Source organism: Neolamprologus multifasciatus, chromosome 2 (assembly GCF_963576455.1).
Source record: "Neolamprologus multifasciatus chromosome 2, fNeoMul1.2, whole genome shotgun sequence".
Classification (NCBI taxonomy): Eukaryota; Metazoa; Chordata; class Actinopteri; order Cichliformes; family Cichlidae; genus Neolamprologus; species Neolamprologus multifasciatus.
In genome coordinates this window covers 7351667-7368531 of record NC_140440.1, presented here as the reverse complement: position 1 = coordinate 7368531, position 16865 = coordinate 7351667, and the positions used below count along the sequence as shown (strand labels likewise).

General features: G+C 41.1%; 2 protein-coding genes across 3 annotated transcripts in view; one reads left to right on the top strand and one right to left on the bottom strand.

Moving 5' to 3' along the window:
- Positions 1–5257: 5257 nt before the first annotated feature.
- On the bottom strand, positions 5258–10046 carry tstd2 (thiosulfate sulfurtransferase like domain containing 2). Of its 2 annotated transcripts, none has more exons than XM_085177919.1 (9): positions 9749–10046; positions 8352–8647; positions 8102–8210; positions 7857–7976; positions 7558–7663; positions 7219–7334; positions 6772–6930; positions 6485–6623; positions 5258–6366 (listed from the first exon to the last, which is right to left on the bottom strand). In XM_085177919.1, the coding sequence occupies exons 1-9, from the start codon at positions 9878–9880 to the stop codon at positions 6146–6148; spliced, it is 1398 nt and encodes a 465-aa protein (XP_085034045.1). In that variant the 5' UTR covers positions 9881–10046; the 3' UTR covers positions 5258–6145. The 2 variants fall into 2 exon arrangements, with proteins under 2 accessions (XP_085034045.1, XP_085034053.1); XM_085177927.1 differs by having other exon boundaries at positions 6281–6377.
- A 16-nt stretch (positions 10047–10062) lies between these two features.
- ncbp1 (nuclear cap binding protein subunit 1) overlaps positions 10063–16865 on the top strand; it is a 13795-nt gene continuing 6992 nt past the window's right edge. Inside the window, exons 1-16 of the mRNA XM_085177883.1 lie at positions 10063–10240; positions 12053–12141; positions 12348–12448; positions 12542–12698; positions 12795–12902; positions 13781–13902; positions 13988–14057; positions 14216–14431; positions 14507–14604; positions 14727–14790; positions 14883–14993; positions 15779–15843; positions 15934–15996; positions 16083–16157; positions 16448–16551; positions 16641–16763. Of these exons, the coding sequence (XP_085034009.1) occupies positions 10207–10240; positions 12053–12141; positions 12348–12448; positions 12542–12698; positions 12795–12902; positions 13781–13902; positions 13988–14057; positions 14216–14431; positions 14507–14604; positions 14727–14790; positions 14883–14993; positions 15779–15843; positions 15934–15996; positions 16083–16157; positions 16448–16551; positions 16641–16763 (1600 nt within the window). The 5' untranslated portion in view covers positions 10063–10206. The remainder of the gene's footprint in view (positions 10241–12052; positions 12142–12347; positions 12449–12541; positions 12699–12794; positions 12903–13780; positions 13903–13987; positions 14058–14215; positions 14432–14506; positions 14605–14726; positions 14791–14882; positions 14994–15778; positions 15844–15933; positions 15997–16082; positions 16158–16447; positions 16552–16640; positions 16764–16865) is intronic.

Genomic DNA, 16865 nt, shown 5'->3' with positions numbered 1-16865 from the left:
TTGCAGTTGGATACAACTCTCAGAGTGGAGTCCTCTAACTTGTAAACCATGAACACTCTTACTCGAGATGACTGTGTCAATAGCTGTTGTAACGCAAAGTTATTTAAGGACTAGTTTGATTGCAATGGATGAGTTTGACTGACGCGCAGAAGAAGTAGTTCTTTATGGAGCCTAGACTGTGTGAATGATGAGACCAAAGACTGCAATATCTTGTGCCAAAAATATATTGAATAAAAGGGGGAAAGGGGAGGTGGAACAAAATAATCAATGCAACACACAACATAAACGAATGCCCACAATTAATTAGACAAGTAATTGCTGTGATATTCTGAGCAAGAGTCCTTTTGTTAAGAGTCCTTTTTTTTTGGTCCTTTTCTTTTTAAAGTTCACTTTTAAAGTATTCCTCCTTAGGGTGCAGCTTCATACAGTGGGGAAATATGTCCGTAATCCAAAGACGGCAACGTGGGGAAAAAACAAAGAATGGTCCTACCGGCTCGCCACTTCAATATGAAGAAGATCAGGGGGAAAAAAAAACCTGACCTGTAGGTCAGAAGAATGTCCATTAACACATCTAGTTCGATTCAGGTTACCGGTAATCAAATACATTTTTCTGCAGTTCTATGTAACAATGCAAATTATCATCACAACAATCATAATCATCATCCATCAATGTACAACAGTCAAAGTATTAATTATTAATCATTAATCATCTTGGCTACGTAGCTTAATCTATACATTCCAGTAGCGTTCGCTACAACCACATACAAAAACAACAATAAAGAAAAACAACTGTCTAACAGACAGCATAGCCGGATTCAAGGCAACACATAACAATAACCATTCAATCTCACTTTGTTCCGAAGTAAGCCCATTAAAGTGCTTAAGTCAATAAAAGAGTTCAAAAACAGCGGGTTTTGAACCGGAGTTCTGCTCGCGGTGGGAACGCCGCCGAACAAAGTCATTTTTAATCGCGAAAACGATTGACTGCTTACTGACAACAAAAAGGTTGTTTTTGGTAAATGTTAAGGACACTTACCGCTGAGGTGAAATGAGTTTATAGATGAATTGAGGGAAGAAAATGCCTCGTTTTCAACGCCGTTCCAAACGCCATAAGCCTACAGCCACAGCAGGAGTCGAACCCGGAAGTATCCCTCCACAGCCGGTTTTCAGAGTTGCCGCGACGTGGAAGGAGCCAATCAGGAGAGTGACCTCAAATCAGCTGACGTGGGTCATGTGACGGGGAGTAGTTGATATGGGTTACACTGTCATGGTACTGAGTTTCAGGTTTACTGGTTGGACATCCACATTCAGCTTATCAAGTATGTCGTCCAAGACAAATGTTGAGTCACTTTGTGTGTCTAGCAATGCATAGGTGAGTATTTCTCTGTGTGGCTCTTGTACAGAAGACACAAAGACTGGGACAATACTTGAGGTAGCCGAAACGCGTTGTGTTGATGCATGAGACATGACCTTGTGTGTTTCCTGGTTTACAGGTTCTTCCGTGGGAGTGGAGCTATTTGTTACTGCTTCTGCAGGGTTTTGCTTCCTGTTTTTGTGCAGGCAGGTTGGATGACGACGTTCACAAATGTTGCACGTGTGTCGCCTTTTGCAATCTTTGGTGATATGACCTTTTCTTAAACATCCAAAGCAGAGCCGGTTTTCATGGATGAATGCCTTTTTATCTTCAACACTCTTAGCTGCAAAGATGGGACACTTTGAGATTCCATGAGTTTCATTTCTACAAACAGAACAAGGTGATTTTGGTTTACTAATGTTTGTGTCTTGTTTCTCTTGAGCGGAACTCTTTGGTTGCATGTTTGTGTTGAAGACTTTGGCTCTCTTTGGGATTCGATCATCTACAGGTTTGAAATTCATCAACAGTGGAGAAGCTATCGGGTTGCAAGCTATCCGTGCTTCTCTACTCAGGAAGTCTGTGAAGCATGCAAGATTTGGATATGTGCCAGATTTGTCAAGTTCATCTACAACAATTCGACTCCACTTGCGCACGATCCATTCTGGCAGTTTTTTGAGCAATTTGTGATTTTCTTCACAATCGTTTAGGATAGCTAGTCCTTTGACGTGTGGGATTGCTTCAGAGCATCCTTTGAGGAAATCGGCAAACTCTCGTAGCGCTAGTGGGTCATTTGCGCTGATTTTTGGCCATCTCATGAGTTTATCACGAAATGCTTTCTGTACAATGAATGGGTTCCCATATCTGTCCTCTAAGACCTTCCATGCTCCCTTGTATGCATTTTCTGAATCTTGGTAAAAGAAACCTTCTACCGCTTTGCGTGCTTCTCCTGCGAGATAATTTTTCAGATAAAACATCTTCTCGCTTGCTGGAAGGGGTTTTCGGTCAATCAGATTCATGAATGACATTTTCCAATCGGTAAACTGCAAAGGGTCCCCACTGAATGTGGCAGGCTCAGGGACTGGCAAGCGATTCATACTTAATGAGCTAGCGATTGCTTGTGCTAAGCTGACAGACTCCTGGGTCATTGTCATTTCTGGAATTGCTTGGTGGGGTTGGAATGATGCGGCATTTGGATTAATCTGAGGTTCAATTTGCCTTCTGTAGCAAGCAGAGCTAATTTTACTATCAATTTCCCCGTTGTGGTTCTCAAACCCTTCAAGGCTGTTGTACGCCTTCACGCGAGCTATTGCTATAGCAACTTCTTTGTCTGCTTGTAACTGCTGTAGTTTTGCTCTTTCTTGTTCCAACTGTTGTTGCATTTCCACCTCTTTTAGTTTAATTTCTGACAACATTTTTGCCTCTTTGAGTTTCCATTGTAGCTGCCCACTTGGAATTACCACTCGTGACGCAGAGAGCTTCGACTGATGCAACTTTATTCTCTCCTCTTTAAACCACCGACAATATGGCACCGTGAAAACTATAAAGATGCACAAACAAATACCATTAAACATTTAAGTAAAAAGTGCAGAAATGTTCACATTTTACCATAGAAAATTATTTTGATTAACTTAAATAGTAACATTGACATAAATCAATAGTTTTTAAACTATTTATGTTACAGCATTTAATAAAATGAATTAACAACAACCTTTCTGTTTCTTAAATACATAAACAATCATTTGCATCATTAAACCAACCTCTTTCTGCTTCCAAGGGTGCTAATCATGCTGAACCAGCTAGCCAACCTCCTCCATGCACATCTCTTAGCCAGTCTTTCCACACCACAAACAAATGACATGCATATACAATAAAAAACGAATTCAACCACATTGAGTAAACTTTCAAAGTTATAGCATGTGACAGATAAATAAAATACATAGTTTGCACGAGTATTTTCAAAAAATAAACTTTTTTACTCACTCTGAAGCAACGTGTTTGTCGTTTCGCTGAGAACAGAACAGGAAGTCTGACACAATAAAAGAGGAAGTGCTAATGTACTCTTCAAAATAAAAGCGCAAAGTAAAGTGGCTTTGCCGGCATTTACATTGTTGTGCAGCACGCAGGACCGACAGCGCACTGTGCTTTGAGGTAGCAGCCAAGAAAGGTGTGGTTTGTGTCTATGAATAGTGAACACCCGTGTGCACACCGACCGAGCCACGGGCGCCATGTCCCGCAGAGCAGCCACCGGGAGTGAGCCGGTACATACCTGAGAGCCCAGCCCCTTACTTACATAAAAAAAAAAAACTACCGACGCCTGAGGGCATCAACCACCGGCAGGGAGTATGGTGAGGGGAGATAGGCCTCCACACTTTGGAGGGCCTGAAATGTTCCCAGACAATATAGACACAAACGTGCATTCCCACCCTCATGCACACATAAAAATACTCAGCACTTACCCAACGTAAAGACAGACACAAATGGACACTGTACACTCACAGTCACACCCCCCAAACATACTCTATACCCCAGGTCCAGGTACCCTCACCCCCAGAGGGAAACCGCATAGACTCAGGAGATGTTACCCTTTCCCCCGGGTTGAGGCAAGCAGACCGCCCCCGGCTCCGCAGCAGTAGGGAGGCTCCGCATCCCAGACCCCAAACGAACAGCCAACAGCCCCTCCGCCCCGATGGCTAACAGAGAACAGGGGGGTGTGAAGACCCCATACCTCCCTCCTCCCGCTCATGCACAGTGTTGCTGCGTGTTGTTCTAAAGTGCACTTAAAACACGGGAGGGCATGGTGCTTCCTGCCAGAGAGCAGCAGGTGTCAGCACGGCCCCTCCCGAGAACCCTCAATGTCTACATGCATTTAAAATTGAGAGATGGGCACCGGCACCAGAGGTGAGGTTGAATACACAGACCGTCCTTCCTCTTCCCCTTTGAGAAACACGTCAACACCTGCAACCAAACTGTTCTCATCTCTTTATTCTGTCTTATCTTCTTCCTTAATGTCTGTCAACACTACCCCTGTATATCTTTTAAAAAATGTCTTCACACTTTGACCTTGAAAGTTAGACTTTTGTCATTTCCCACTGTAGAATTGAACACTTTCACCACCAGGGGATGTGTTGAGATGTTTTGGATGTCAACTTGTTTGACGTTTCTCTTTGTTTCTCAGCATTTCTTCAACAGACTTTGTCTTTTGCAGAATAGCATTATAAGAACATGCTCTTACATGCACGATCTGATATCCTCGTGTTGGTGTTGTTCCCAGATCATCATACTAAAGGTTGTTCCAGGATCAACATTGCAAGTGACCAGTCAGAATGTTGTGATGTCATACTTTTGCGACTTCGGGAAAAACCGGTGTAAAACAAAAAACTGTACTTAAGCTGCGAGAAACCGCCTTTGTCCGCCGATCAACGGACCCTAACCCTGACCCTAACCCTTTAATAAACGCTAAGCAGAATTAATATTGTCCTTGCAACATTGGAATTTCATAAATGCACGAATGGGTTGGTGCGCAAAAGAATAACGTCACAATAATGTGATTGGTCACTTGCAATGTTGAACCTGGAACAACATTTTCATGATGATCTGGGAACAACACCAACACGACGATATCAGATCATCCGCTCTGCACATACCTGACCACCTTCTGGTAGATATTAGTATTACACCGAACAAAAGCATAGTCTCAGATCATCTCCAGCTTGGGGTTTTGGAGAGAAATTTATACTGTAGTGGATGTTTCTGCATATCCTGCTGATGGTTTTAGTTTATTTTTGGAAAGGAATGATAGTGTAACCACACATGCTATGTCTCCTTGCACAGTCTTGAGAGTGTAGATACATCCTGTTCCAGTCTTGAGATACTGAGCCTTTATAGAGAGGAGAGTTGAACAGGTCCACATACAGGCATATACCCAGTAGAATCGATATCTGCTCCTTTGTCTGAGTAGGAACGGGGTGAAGAATGCCTCCTCCATCTGGCTATTAATTTGCATGTCTCTGACCAAATTGTTAGAAAAAAAATTCCCCAAGCATTAATTGGGCCCAGCCTCCTTTAATGAGACATGTCCTCACAGCCCAGCCCTGTGCAGCTTGACTAGCCTACCAGAACAGGCAGGTACCCCACTCCTTCATGTCTGTCATATCACGTTTTCTTAAAAGCTTTATTTTAGTTACTGCTTTCATTTACTGCTTCTGTTGCTGTAACTTTCATGCTATGACCTGCTGAACCTATTATGTAACTGCATACTTTGGCGCTGTTTTTGACATGCAGCTATTATTACATATGTTAAAGGGACATTCTGCCACAAGGCAAACAGATGCACTACTGCTTGTGGTTTCTTTAAACAACACCTGCAGTCTCAGTAAGCTACACTAGCCAGAGTTTGCAGAGTTTGGAAAGCAAACATGCATGGATCCTAGTAATGCATGCATATCTTGGCTATACATGGAGCACTAAATAATGATGCATCTGTTTGTTAAACAGCTTGAAAACACAAGAGACAAAATATATGTCACAGTTTAAAAGTACGAAACAGAAACATTTATACATACAATAAGTTGAAGTTGAGCTTTCATTAGTGACAAAATGTTCACAATATTCACATGATAAAAACAGAGTCAGCAGATATTTTCTTCAATTTCATCAATAGATTTTCATTAGTTAAAATGTATCTGACTTAATTTCCCACATACATAAGTATAAAAATTCCTATTTTGAAAATCTGTCACACACATTTTACACTATGTTTATGTTATTTTTAAGCACTGAAATCTGATCGTTTTACACATCCTGAGGGATTCTGGGGCGTACGTCAGTGCACTCGCACTCCTCTTTGTGATGTGAGGTCTCCTCGGACTGAGCCTGACCTTTGGTCTGGCATTTGGGGCAGCAAGCGGTGTGGCCGTCCTGTCTGCAGCTTGGACAGGACAGAACCAGCTGGCAGCAGTACTGGGTGGAGCAGAGCTTGTACTGGTCCCACGGATGGCCGCAGTACCTGCAATCTAAACAGAGTCTGTTATCTTATTTAAAAAATACATGTATATTAAGAGAATATTAGAGCTTATGGATGCTTTCTGGTACTTCTAACATGCAGAGAATGGGCTCTGTTTACACACTAACCTGAGATGATGTCATTGTTTGAGGAGATGGCGTAGCGTTCATCAAACACAAAAAGCTTTCCACGATAGAACCCCTCGGGGAAACGCTCCAGGTACTTATGAATTCCACCTTTCAGCTGGTAAACCTCCTTACACACATCCTGGTACCGGATTCAAAAATATGCATTTCTCAATACCTAAACTACTAGTAAAAGGCTCCCCCTTGTGGAGAATCAGCAACCTGCAACAAGTGAGCGAGTGAACCCAGCTCCACTAAAAGCTTTCCAGACTGATGATTGAACAGCTTACTTTGGAGCGGAGGTAGGCGGAGCCACGCTCACAGCGGATCCCTCCTGTGCAGTACATCAGAACCTTCTTGTCTCTGAACAGCTCGAGGTTCTGGTCCACGTAGTCTGGGAAGTAGCTGAACTTACGGATATTTGGCGCCAGGCACTGAGTGAACTGCCCCTGAAGGCAAAAAAATATTGAGGCTTATGAAATTGATCCCAGTCCTGCTTTTCTGTTTGGATACAGACTCATTATTTCCAGCTACAAATATCAGTGTTCTGTCCATCCTTACTATTTGCTCATGGTAGCTTGTGTAGATGGTGCACAAAAAACTTGAAATTACACCATAAATCTCTAGGCATGTCACATGTATGCCAAGATCATACATTACCCTGAAACCACCAAAATGATCAGATTACAGTTGAATGAAGTCAACAATCTCCTAAAGAAAACAAATTTACTACTCACAATTTTACTCTCATAAAAGTTGCGGCAGTCCAGGAGGACGGTGTCATTGCATGAATCTCCTTTAGTCAGAAGAGCCTCCACTTCTTTATGAAACTCGTCGGGCTCCAGATGAACTCCTGAGAGGCAAAACAGACACATACCTGACATTATATACAAGCACAGCATAGAGTTTCTCATCAGCTGGTACAAGAGCACAGCTATGGCTGCAGAGCAGCAATCAAAGCAGACATTTCGCACCTTATTATGATAATAAAGGCAATGATATTAGTAAATCAGCTACAGGTGTCACTTACATTATTAATAATTTCTGTAGGCTTACAGTGTCAGTACAAATAGTACCTGCCAGCTGGTAAGATATAAGATCTGGGTTCACTCCCATTGGGACAATCTCCTTGTAGACCCCAACCTTCAACTCTGTAAAACACTCTGCGCCACCGTCACTGGTCTGAACAAACCCACAAAAACAGCACCATTAATATTCAAAGATTAACAAAAATAAATTAATAACTGCTTAAAGTCTGATTATGGACAAACCACACCCTGATGGAGCCTATAACAGAGTCCTATGATCCTATGAAGCAATATTAAGAGGGGGAGGTGACACTAGTATATAAAATGTCCCTTTATCTGATTCTGACCTTAAAATCCTCCTCAGCCATCTCGAACAGTGGATGTGAACGCATTGCTTCTATGTAAATGTCAGTGGCCAAGTTTGTGCCACCAACTGTTCCGTTGATGCCTTCAGTCGCCACCCTCACCTGAAGAAAAAGATCAACATATATTTTAATGGCACAGTTTAACTGAAATTAAGAGAAAAGCTTTTTTCTTTGCTCTTTCATAGAAGTGTTCCTCAACCCGAGACTTGATGGGACAATTAATTCACCTTGCCCGTTAAGTGGAGCTTCTCACACAGAGCTTTCTGCCAAGCACAGATGACATGTGGCTCCTCGACACGACAGTAGTGATAGTAAAGCAGAACCCTGCCTGGACCGCTGATGGAGAACAAGAGAACAAAGAACAAAAATAAAACATCAAATTCAAAAATTTATCAATTCATTAATTCATTAATAATCTACATATATAGATTAGAAATATAGAATATAGTGAAATAACTGTATTGAGATTGTCTTTACTTTTTAAGTTGCTCCTCAGAGATGTGGCTGATATCGCGAATCCACACAGAGGCATCCACCGTTTCTCCACTGTGCTCATTCACTTGCGCCTGCGCTGCTTCGGGCTCTTCTTCCAGTTGGCTCAACAAACGCTCATACTCGTCCTGTGCGAGCTGCTGTATTTCAGCATTGTGCACTCTGGCCACGTGTTTGTGAATGGCGGCGTGCTCGATGAACGTCTGGCCGCAGCAGCACCACAAAGGGCTTCCTTCCTCGTGACTACCGTCCTTCTTGGATGTCACAAAGGCAGCAAATGACTGAGAGGATAACATAAAAAACAAATAAAGAGTTAAATCTTTAACATGGTCAAACAGATGTTTAAGATTATATATAAAACTTATATATAAGACAGTGGCTGTGTGATCGTATGCCACAGTTTGGTGCATATGTTGCCCAATATGGGATAATATTGAAATTTGTGCAGAGTAGTTTAGAAACTGTATCAGTTTCTAAAATAAATGACTCAAAAGTTGGTAAATAATGACCCTTCCTTCTCAACAATATATTACTATTGTATTATTATTATATTATTATCCAACTTAGGGTGGTTGGGCGAGATGGAGCCTATCCCAGCTGACATTGGAAGGTAGGTGGGACACACCCCATCTGTCAGTCCATCACAGACTGTAAAACAGGACATGGGAGCATATCAAAGTACAAGGAGGAAACCTGGGGGGGGGGGGGGGGGGGGGGGGGGATGAAAACTCTACTCAAAAAGACCAACAGGTTTAAACCCCAGGACCTTCTGTAAAGACTGTGACCACTGCACAACTGTTTGTAATACAAACTTAAGAATAAGAGTTGACATATTGACATCTGAATTTTTAAGTCTGTCAGCATCAGCCTTCCTTAGCCTCTAAGTTATACAACAACAACAATAATGATGATAATAATAATAATAATAGGAAAATATAGAGTTTTTTAAGTAGAAGAACTACTTTTTTCTGCTACACTCCCAGCACACAGCTGAGAAACCACTGATTAAAAATACAAAATTACAGAATGCAAAACAGATCATTTTTTTAAATATTGTTGTTCATAAATTTGTAAACTGTCACCAATTGTCTTTTGCAATTTGAAGTTTTTTTCATGAGTGTGCTCAAATGTGTATGTATTTTCAGATTTTAACTAGAAAATACAGATTACAGATCAGATTCATTTTGATGCTTAGAGAGGCCAGTGACAATTTAATGCTTTTATCTTTCTTAGATTTTGAGATATTAATGTTCAAACATTGCCTCGGACTTCATTGTGCGAAAAACAAAATTTAATATCTGGAAATTTCACAATAATCGTTATATATGTCCAACAATTGAACCATAAAACAGGGATTCCAGTCAGTGTGTCCTGATGCTCACCTTTCTCCTGCAGAAGCTGTAGTATCTCCTTTGTGGGGCAGAAAGTTGCTTTTCCTGTTTGAATCCATTACAAATTGAAGAGTCAACCTCCCAGTTTATAAACTCTGAGCAGGGTGTATCATCCGCCGCCATTGTGTTTTTAAAGAGCTTTTAAAATAGTTAGCGACTAACCCTCACCAGAATTAAAGATAAATTCTAACATATTATTTTAAGGAAACAAACAAACACATCCTCCAAACGTGCACCAGAAAACTCAGCACAAGACTCCGGACACCAAAGACGGGTGCACTTTCCGGGTTAGCCGGATGTGCTTCACTTGAATCAGACCGCTTTTATTTTTCTCTGAGCGGCTGGCTGCTGAATGATCCATAGATAAACTCGTTTAACGGACTCATTGTTTTGTTTCTCGTTCAACACATATTTGGCTTTATTACATTCACATCGAAGCGGGGTGAAACATGTCCAGGAGGCGGCACAGCGATGAGAACGACGGTGAGTCGGTGCACGTTAACGGCGTGTGTTATTCACACCGTTAGGCTAACCAGCGTTGGCTAGCTGGCGTTAGCGAGCTGTTCATGCGTCCCCTGCGCACTGTTGGGAGGGTTATTTTACTAGTTTAATGTTTGGGTTTTATCAGCGAGATCCAAAAAGTTCAAAACCAGTAATGACCGCAGTATTCAGTCACATTGTGGCGCACTGAAAGCGAGAAAAGTGCTCAAACAGTCGCATGCAGCCGCAAAATGAACCGGTGCAGCTAGCTGCAGGATTAGCTGGCGTTAATCAGCGTAGTCAGCGACTATGGGGGCGGTAACCAAACACTTCAAAACATGCACGAGATTTAGTGTTAACATCTGATTGAAAGTTTAACTATGGATCTGGATTTATGGGCGGGCGGGGAAAATCACCTAACATATCAAATGTTTTCCCGCAGAGTGCAAGATCCTGAAATTAAATGGGACCTGGTCTGTTTAAAGATTAAATCAGATCTCTTATCTTAATCTGGGACTATGGTAACTTTGCATATGTACATGGACAAAGCAAGTTTGTTAATATAGCACTTTTCAAATACTACAGTCATTCAAGATGCTTTACAAGATTAAGATTATTATTATTATTTTGTGTCATGGCTCACACACAGCCGCATACAGTGGCACATACAGTTTGAATTGTAAAACAGTTTTTGTTAATTCACAGAAAATACCCTGTCTTTTTTTTTTTTTTTTTGTCACGTCTCTCTTTTAAAAATTATACATTTGTACAGTAAACGAAAACATATCTGTCATTTAATTGTTCACCTGTTGCTTAATTACTTTGGCATGGAGTTCTTTATCTGTATAAAAACCTATAAAAGTTTATGAAAGTACAATCAAGAAGCCAGAATTAATGCCCTCCTTCACACTTTTGAAAGTTGCCCATGGAGGCCAGACTGGAGTCTTTCCTGGGCTGATTCTGGCCCCTGGCCCTCATGTTTGACACCCCTGGTTAAAAGCATAGCAGCTAAGTGCATTATTACCCTGTTTTGTTTCAGATTCAAGCAGTATTAGGTGACCAGATCTTGCAAACCTTAGGGTTTGTATCTATAAAACAACTCAGATATATCTTTAGGGCTGAAGCCCTTTAATGAATTGTGTAGTGTGATGTGTAGTTTCTTTTCCAGGAAGGTGCACATCAGGTTAAGTCATCAGATTTTGAAAGAGTTTGCTAGTATGAAGTACCTACGCCATGCACTTAAGACAAGTATAGAACTTCTTTTAGGTGTGGCAGTCTGCATGCGACTCCAGGAAAATAACTTATTAATCCCAGGAAGAGAACACTGTTGATACAGTGCTGTTTGGTTTGATAAGACATAATGAACAACCACTCGAGACTACATCCTTACTTTTAATATATTAACAATGTTAATAAACCTTTATATAAATAACAGAAAATAAAGAAAAAAATAATGTAAAAGTAATTTGGTCCCCTTTAAATGTTCAATTCAATTGCTGGATTCATGTTTTGTTAATGCTCTTATTCTTTAAATGACAGTGTAAGTGTGCTTTTCTGAACTTCACATAGCTTTATTTTATCAGACCATTGTTTAATTCATAGTCCTGTGCTGTCTGAAAACCACTGAACGTGAAATGACATTGTAACTGATGAACACAGCGGAGAATTTATCATCCTAACTTTGAAAAGACTCATTGAGATTAAAAATCTCTTTTTAAGAGTGCACTAGCTAAGAGAAACTGACAGATAATTCCTACAGGAGCTGGTTGAGCCTCTTCTGGCTCTGATTATTATGTTACTCTTTCACCTTTCCAGGAGGTCAAGCCCATAAGAGGAGGAGAACATCGGAGCCGATTGAGATCGAAGACCGTCTGGAGTCACTGATATGTCGTGTTGGGGAAAAGGTAAGGAGACTCTACAGGAAGGACACATTTTTATTTTCAGGATGAGTAGCTTCATTTTCCACTCTAGAGAGATGAGCCTCACAAGTTCAGTGCAAAACTTTGCTTCTAAAAGTAAATGCCAGAATGTTCTTTTTAGGTCTTCTTCGCTTTGTGTTAAATTGCTTTCTAGTGACAAATTGCTCTTGTGCGAAAATATTTCCTTACAGAGCACATCATCCCTCGAGAGCAACCTGGAGGGCCTCGCTGGCGTCTTAGAGGCAGACCTCCCAAACTACAAAAGCAAAATTCTGCGCATTTTATGTGCTGTGTACGTTCACACCTCTCACCCTTTGATTTCTAATGAATTTTGCAAGTGTGTTTTGTGTGGCGGCAGTCATTATATGTTGTCATTTGTTGACAGTGCCCGCCTCCTGCCCGAGAAGCTGACCGTGTATACGACCTTAGTCGGCCTCCTTAACGCCAGGAACTACAACTTTGGGGGCGAGTTCGTTGAGGCCATGATCAGGCAGTTGAAGGAGACGTTAAAAAACAACTTGTACAGTGAAGCTGTTTACTTGGTATGCTGGCTTTTATAATAATCCTACAGATTGCTTTTAAACTAATTAACATGGCCACTTTGTATTTATTTTACATAATGACATCTCTTTCTTTAGGTGCGTTTTCTGTCTGATTTGGTCAACTGCCACGTGATTGCTGCTCCCTCTATGGTGGCCATGTTTGAAAACTTTGTCAGTGTTACTCAGGAGGAAGATGTGCCACAGGTAGGCAGATGGTTTATGGTGTAAAACAAGCTGCATGGTACCCAAAAGCAATTTAAATAATTTGTAATGTTCACATTTGAGCCAGACCTTACATTAAAATAGTAATTATTTGATTTATCTGTTTCTTTCTTTCTTTTAATTTTGGTGAGTCTTTATCATTATGGAGCACATTTTGATCTTTTTTCACTAGCCCATGGCTGTGTCACAGTCCACACTGTGGTAGATTATAGAGGTGGGAATCACCATACATCCCACGATACGATATTATTGCGATTTTTAAAAAATATTTTGCGATATTCAGATTCTGTACATAAAGGTAAACTTTATCAATATTCATTTTATCTAATATCAAAGTCTCGCACTCAGTCTTTCTCTCATTTCAGTCAGTTGTATTGTTGACAAACTGAACGGTTTGTATTACAGTCTAGTCCAACTTAACTGAACGCAACCATCTGGTACAATTATAGCTATTCTGAACTATGCAATTTATGAAAACTATGCAGCCCCTTCAGCAACTGAAGAATTTGAAAGTAAATTAAAACAAAATATAATTTTACATTAAATAAAAAAGTTTTAAACTTAATTAAAATAAAACATGTCTTAAATTAAAATAAGTAAACTGTCATGTTTAGTGCTGCCAAAAAAAAGTTAAACACATTTGGACAGTGAAGGAATGTCAGGATTGTTGCTCAGAAAAAAGATCAACATGCTCTGAAGTCATAGCACAAAACAATTTTGTAACAAAATATCGATTTCTGCTGTCCCTGTATCGATACATTATTAGCAAACAAAATATCACGATACTACACAGTATCGATTTTTCCCCCCACCCCTAGTAGATTATGATCCAGTCCTTTAACTGGTCTCTTTTTTGTCAGGTTCGGTCGGACTGGTTTGTGTATGTCGTTCTGTCTTGTCTGCCCTGGGTCGGGAAGGAGCTCTATGAGAAGAAGGACGTGGAGATGGACCGGCTCCTCAGCCAGATCGAAGGCTACCTCAAGTACGTTCCCCGGTTTGGTTAGATTTTAATTAAGCAATCATCGTTTGCTGCCGTTTTTATTCTTGGCTACATCCACATTTTTCAGGAGGAGAGTAAAGACCCATGTCCCCATGCTGCAGGTGTGGACTGCAGATAAACCCCATCCACAAGAGGAGGTGAGAGTCTTGCAGTCGGTTAAACAACAGCAAATATGTGCAATGGTCAAAACAGTAAAAGTGGCTCCTTATGGCCTCATGTTTACTAGAGCTTGCTGTTTGGATACAGTAATGTTTGTTTTCGTCTGAGTAAACGGATCGTATCTTCCTTCCTCCAGTACCTGGACTGCCTTTGGGCTCAGATTCAGAAGCTGAAGAAAGACCGCTGGCAGGAGCGTCACATTCTTCGTCCCTACATCGCCTTTGACAGCGTGCTCTGCGAGGCCCTGCAACACAACCTGCCCCCCTTCACCCCACCGGGCCACATGCCCGACGCCCAGTACCCCATGCCCCGGGTCATCTTCCGCATGTTTGACTACACCGACGCCCCAGAGGTTCATTACAGATAAAATGCTGCTTGTCAAACTCTTCTTTTGCAACTTTTTACATATTCATCTCTTTCTGTTCAGGGACCTGTTATGCCCGGCAGCCATTCAGTGGAGAGATTTGTTATAGAGGAAAACCTGCACTGCATTATCAAAACTCACTGGAAAGAGAGGAAAACATGGTGAGTAATGAGGGCTTTTTGTTTTTTGTTTAAACCTGAATGTGTGAATGAATAGTCACTCGTATAAATTTTTTACTAAAATGCTTAAACTCATTTTTTCTTGTTCTATTTCTAACGCTCAGCGCTGCCCAGCTCCTCAGCTACCCAGGGAAAAATAAGATCCCACTCAACTATCATATTGTCGAGGTATATTTTCTTTCTTGTTTCTGGCATCAAAAAGTAAAAACAGTGCAGAGCTGTTTTAGTCTAATCTGCTGGCTTTTTTTTTTCTCTTTTAGGTGATCTTTGGGGAACTTTTCCAGTTGCCCTCGCCGCCTCACATCGATGTCATGTATACCACACTGCTGATCGAGCTCTGCAAACTGCAGCCCGGATCGTTGCCCCAAGTCGTATCCTTGATTATTTTATGTTAAAAAATAACCTTTAGCTGCTCCTTTGAGAAATTTGAACACTTGTTTGAATTAAATACACCAAACTGTTGCAAAAGGCAACCGTGGCCATCTTTAATTTAGATTTAGATTCGTTTTAGAGATTAATAGGGCCTAAGTATTTTAGCAGTCGGTCTTATGTAATCCATGTTCAAACCCCAGGATTCACTACTGAGACACTGAGAGTTTGGTGAAATAGTTTATCGTGGGTAACCTTGGCTGTGGGGCTAAAAGGTTAGCAACTGAGTCAAATGTGTGACTGGATTCTCCTCTCTGTTGTTCCTGTGACATTTTCTTCATAATAATTTAATACAGGCAGCAAAAATATGCACCAGACAATGCAAAAACACATATTATTCAAATTGAATAATTCTTCTAGGGCATCCATTCTCATCCGCTTATCCTTGTCAGGGTCACAGGGGGGCTGGAGCCTATCCCAGCTACCATACGGCGAGAGGTGGGGTACGCCCCGGGACAGGTTGCCAGCCTGATTAAGGGCTGGCAACAGAGATACAGACAACCATTCACGCACATTCACTCATATGGGCAGTTCAGTTAACTTGTACTCACTAACTGTAACACAACAAGGAGCTTAATGAGTAGAAGTGTCTGTGAAAGGACACAAGTGGAGATCAGATTTGACTTGTCTTAATGAGCACATCTGTAGAAAACACACTATAGTTGGAAAATTGTTAAAGGTTTAACAATTAGAAGTTGTTATTGGAGCCTTAACACCTGCCCGTTAGTTGGCCCAAGCCACAGAGATGCTTTACATGAGACTGGACACCATGAACACCACCTGCATAGACCGGTAATGTTTCTGTATCTTAACTTTAACAGTACAAAGAGGTTTCCTGACTCTCATTTAACTCTAATGTGATCACACTGCTAATTTTTGCAGACTAATCAACTGGTTTTCTCATCATTTGAGCAACTTCCAGTTCCGATGGAGCTGGGATGACTGGTGAGTGACTGACTGGGAGCATTTAAAGTGGCTGTATATATGTTTTGTCTTTTTAATATTATAATCTAAATCATGCTGTCTTAAAGGTCTGACTGCTTGACCGTGGATCTAGAGAAACCCAAGCCCAAGTTTGTCAAAGAGGTTCTGGAGAAGTGCATGAGGTATTGGGGCACTATTTATGCTTTCTTTGAGTTTTCCAGTCCTTTAGAGGAGATCAGGACACGAGAGTCAGGTGTAGTAATATAGTTAGAGAGGGTTTATCTTCTTTATCTTGAGTGTTTGTGACTGTGTATCAGGGCTACTATAGGGAAGAAGTAAGGCTGGGTAGAGAGTACAATAACAAGAAAACATTTAAAAAATCCCTTTGGATTAGAAAATTGTAGGGGAAAGAACGTCTGTGTTTTTGCTCATTTCTCTGCTCATTTTCTCTGTTGTGCTGCTTTAATCGCAGACTTTCATACCACCAGAGGATAGTGGACATCGTGCCTCCAACCTTTTCGGCCCTCATTCCTGCTGACCCCATCTTTACATATAAATATCCAGACGACACCGCCTGTAAGACTGCCAGACATTTTGTGTTCTTGTTACTTAAAAACAAAAAGGAGCAGACTGATAACTAAATACTGGACTCTGCTGCTTCATAGCCTCGTTACCGGGTTACCCCATGTCCATCACTGTCAGTAACGCCATCAAGAACAGAGCATCTAACGAAGAGATCCTCACCGTCCTCAAAGAGGTCCCCAACCCCAACCAGGAAGATGATGATGGTTTGTTTCCTGTTTCGTTTTACTTGCTCCTGCATGAAATGTTCATTTGTGCAGTGCTGTCTTTCTCCTACACTTCTCTCTTCTTTGATTACATTTCTTTCT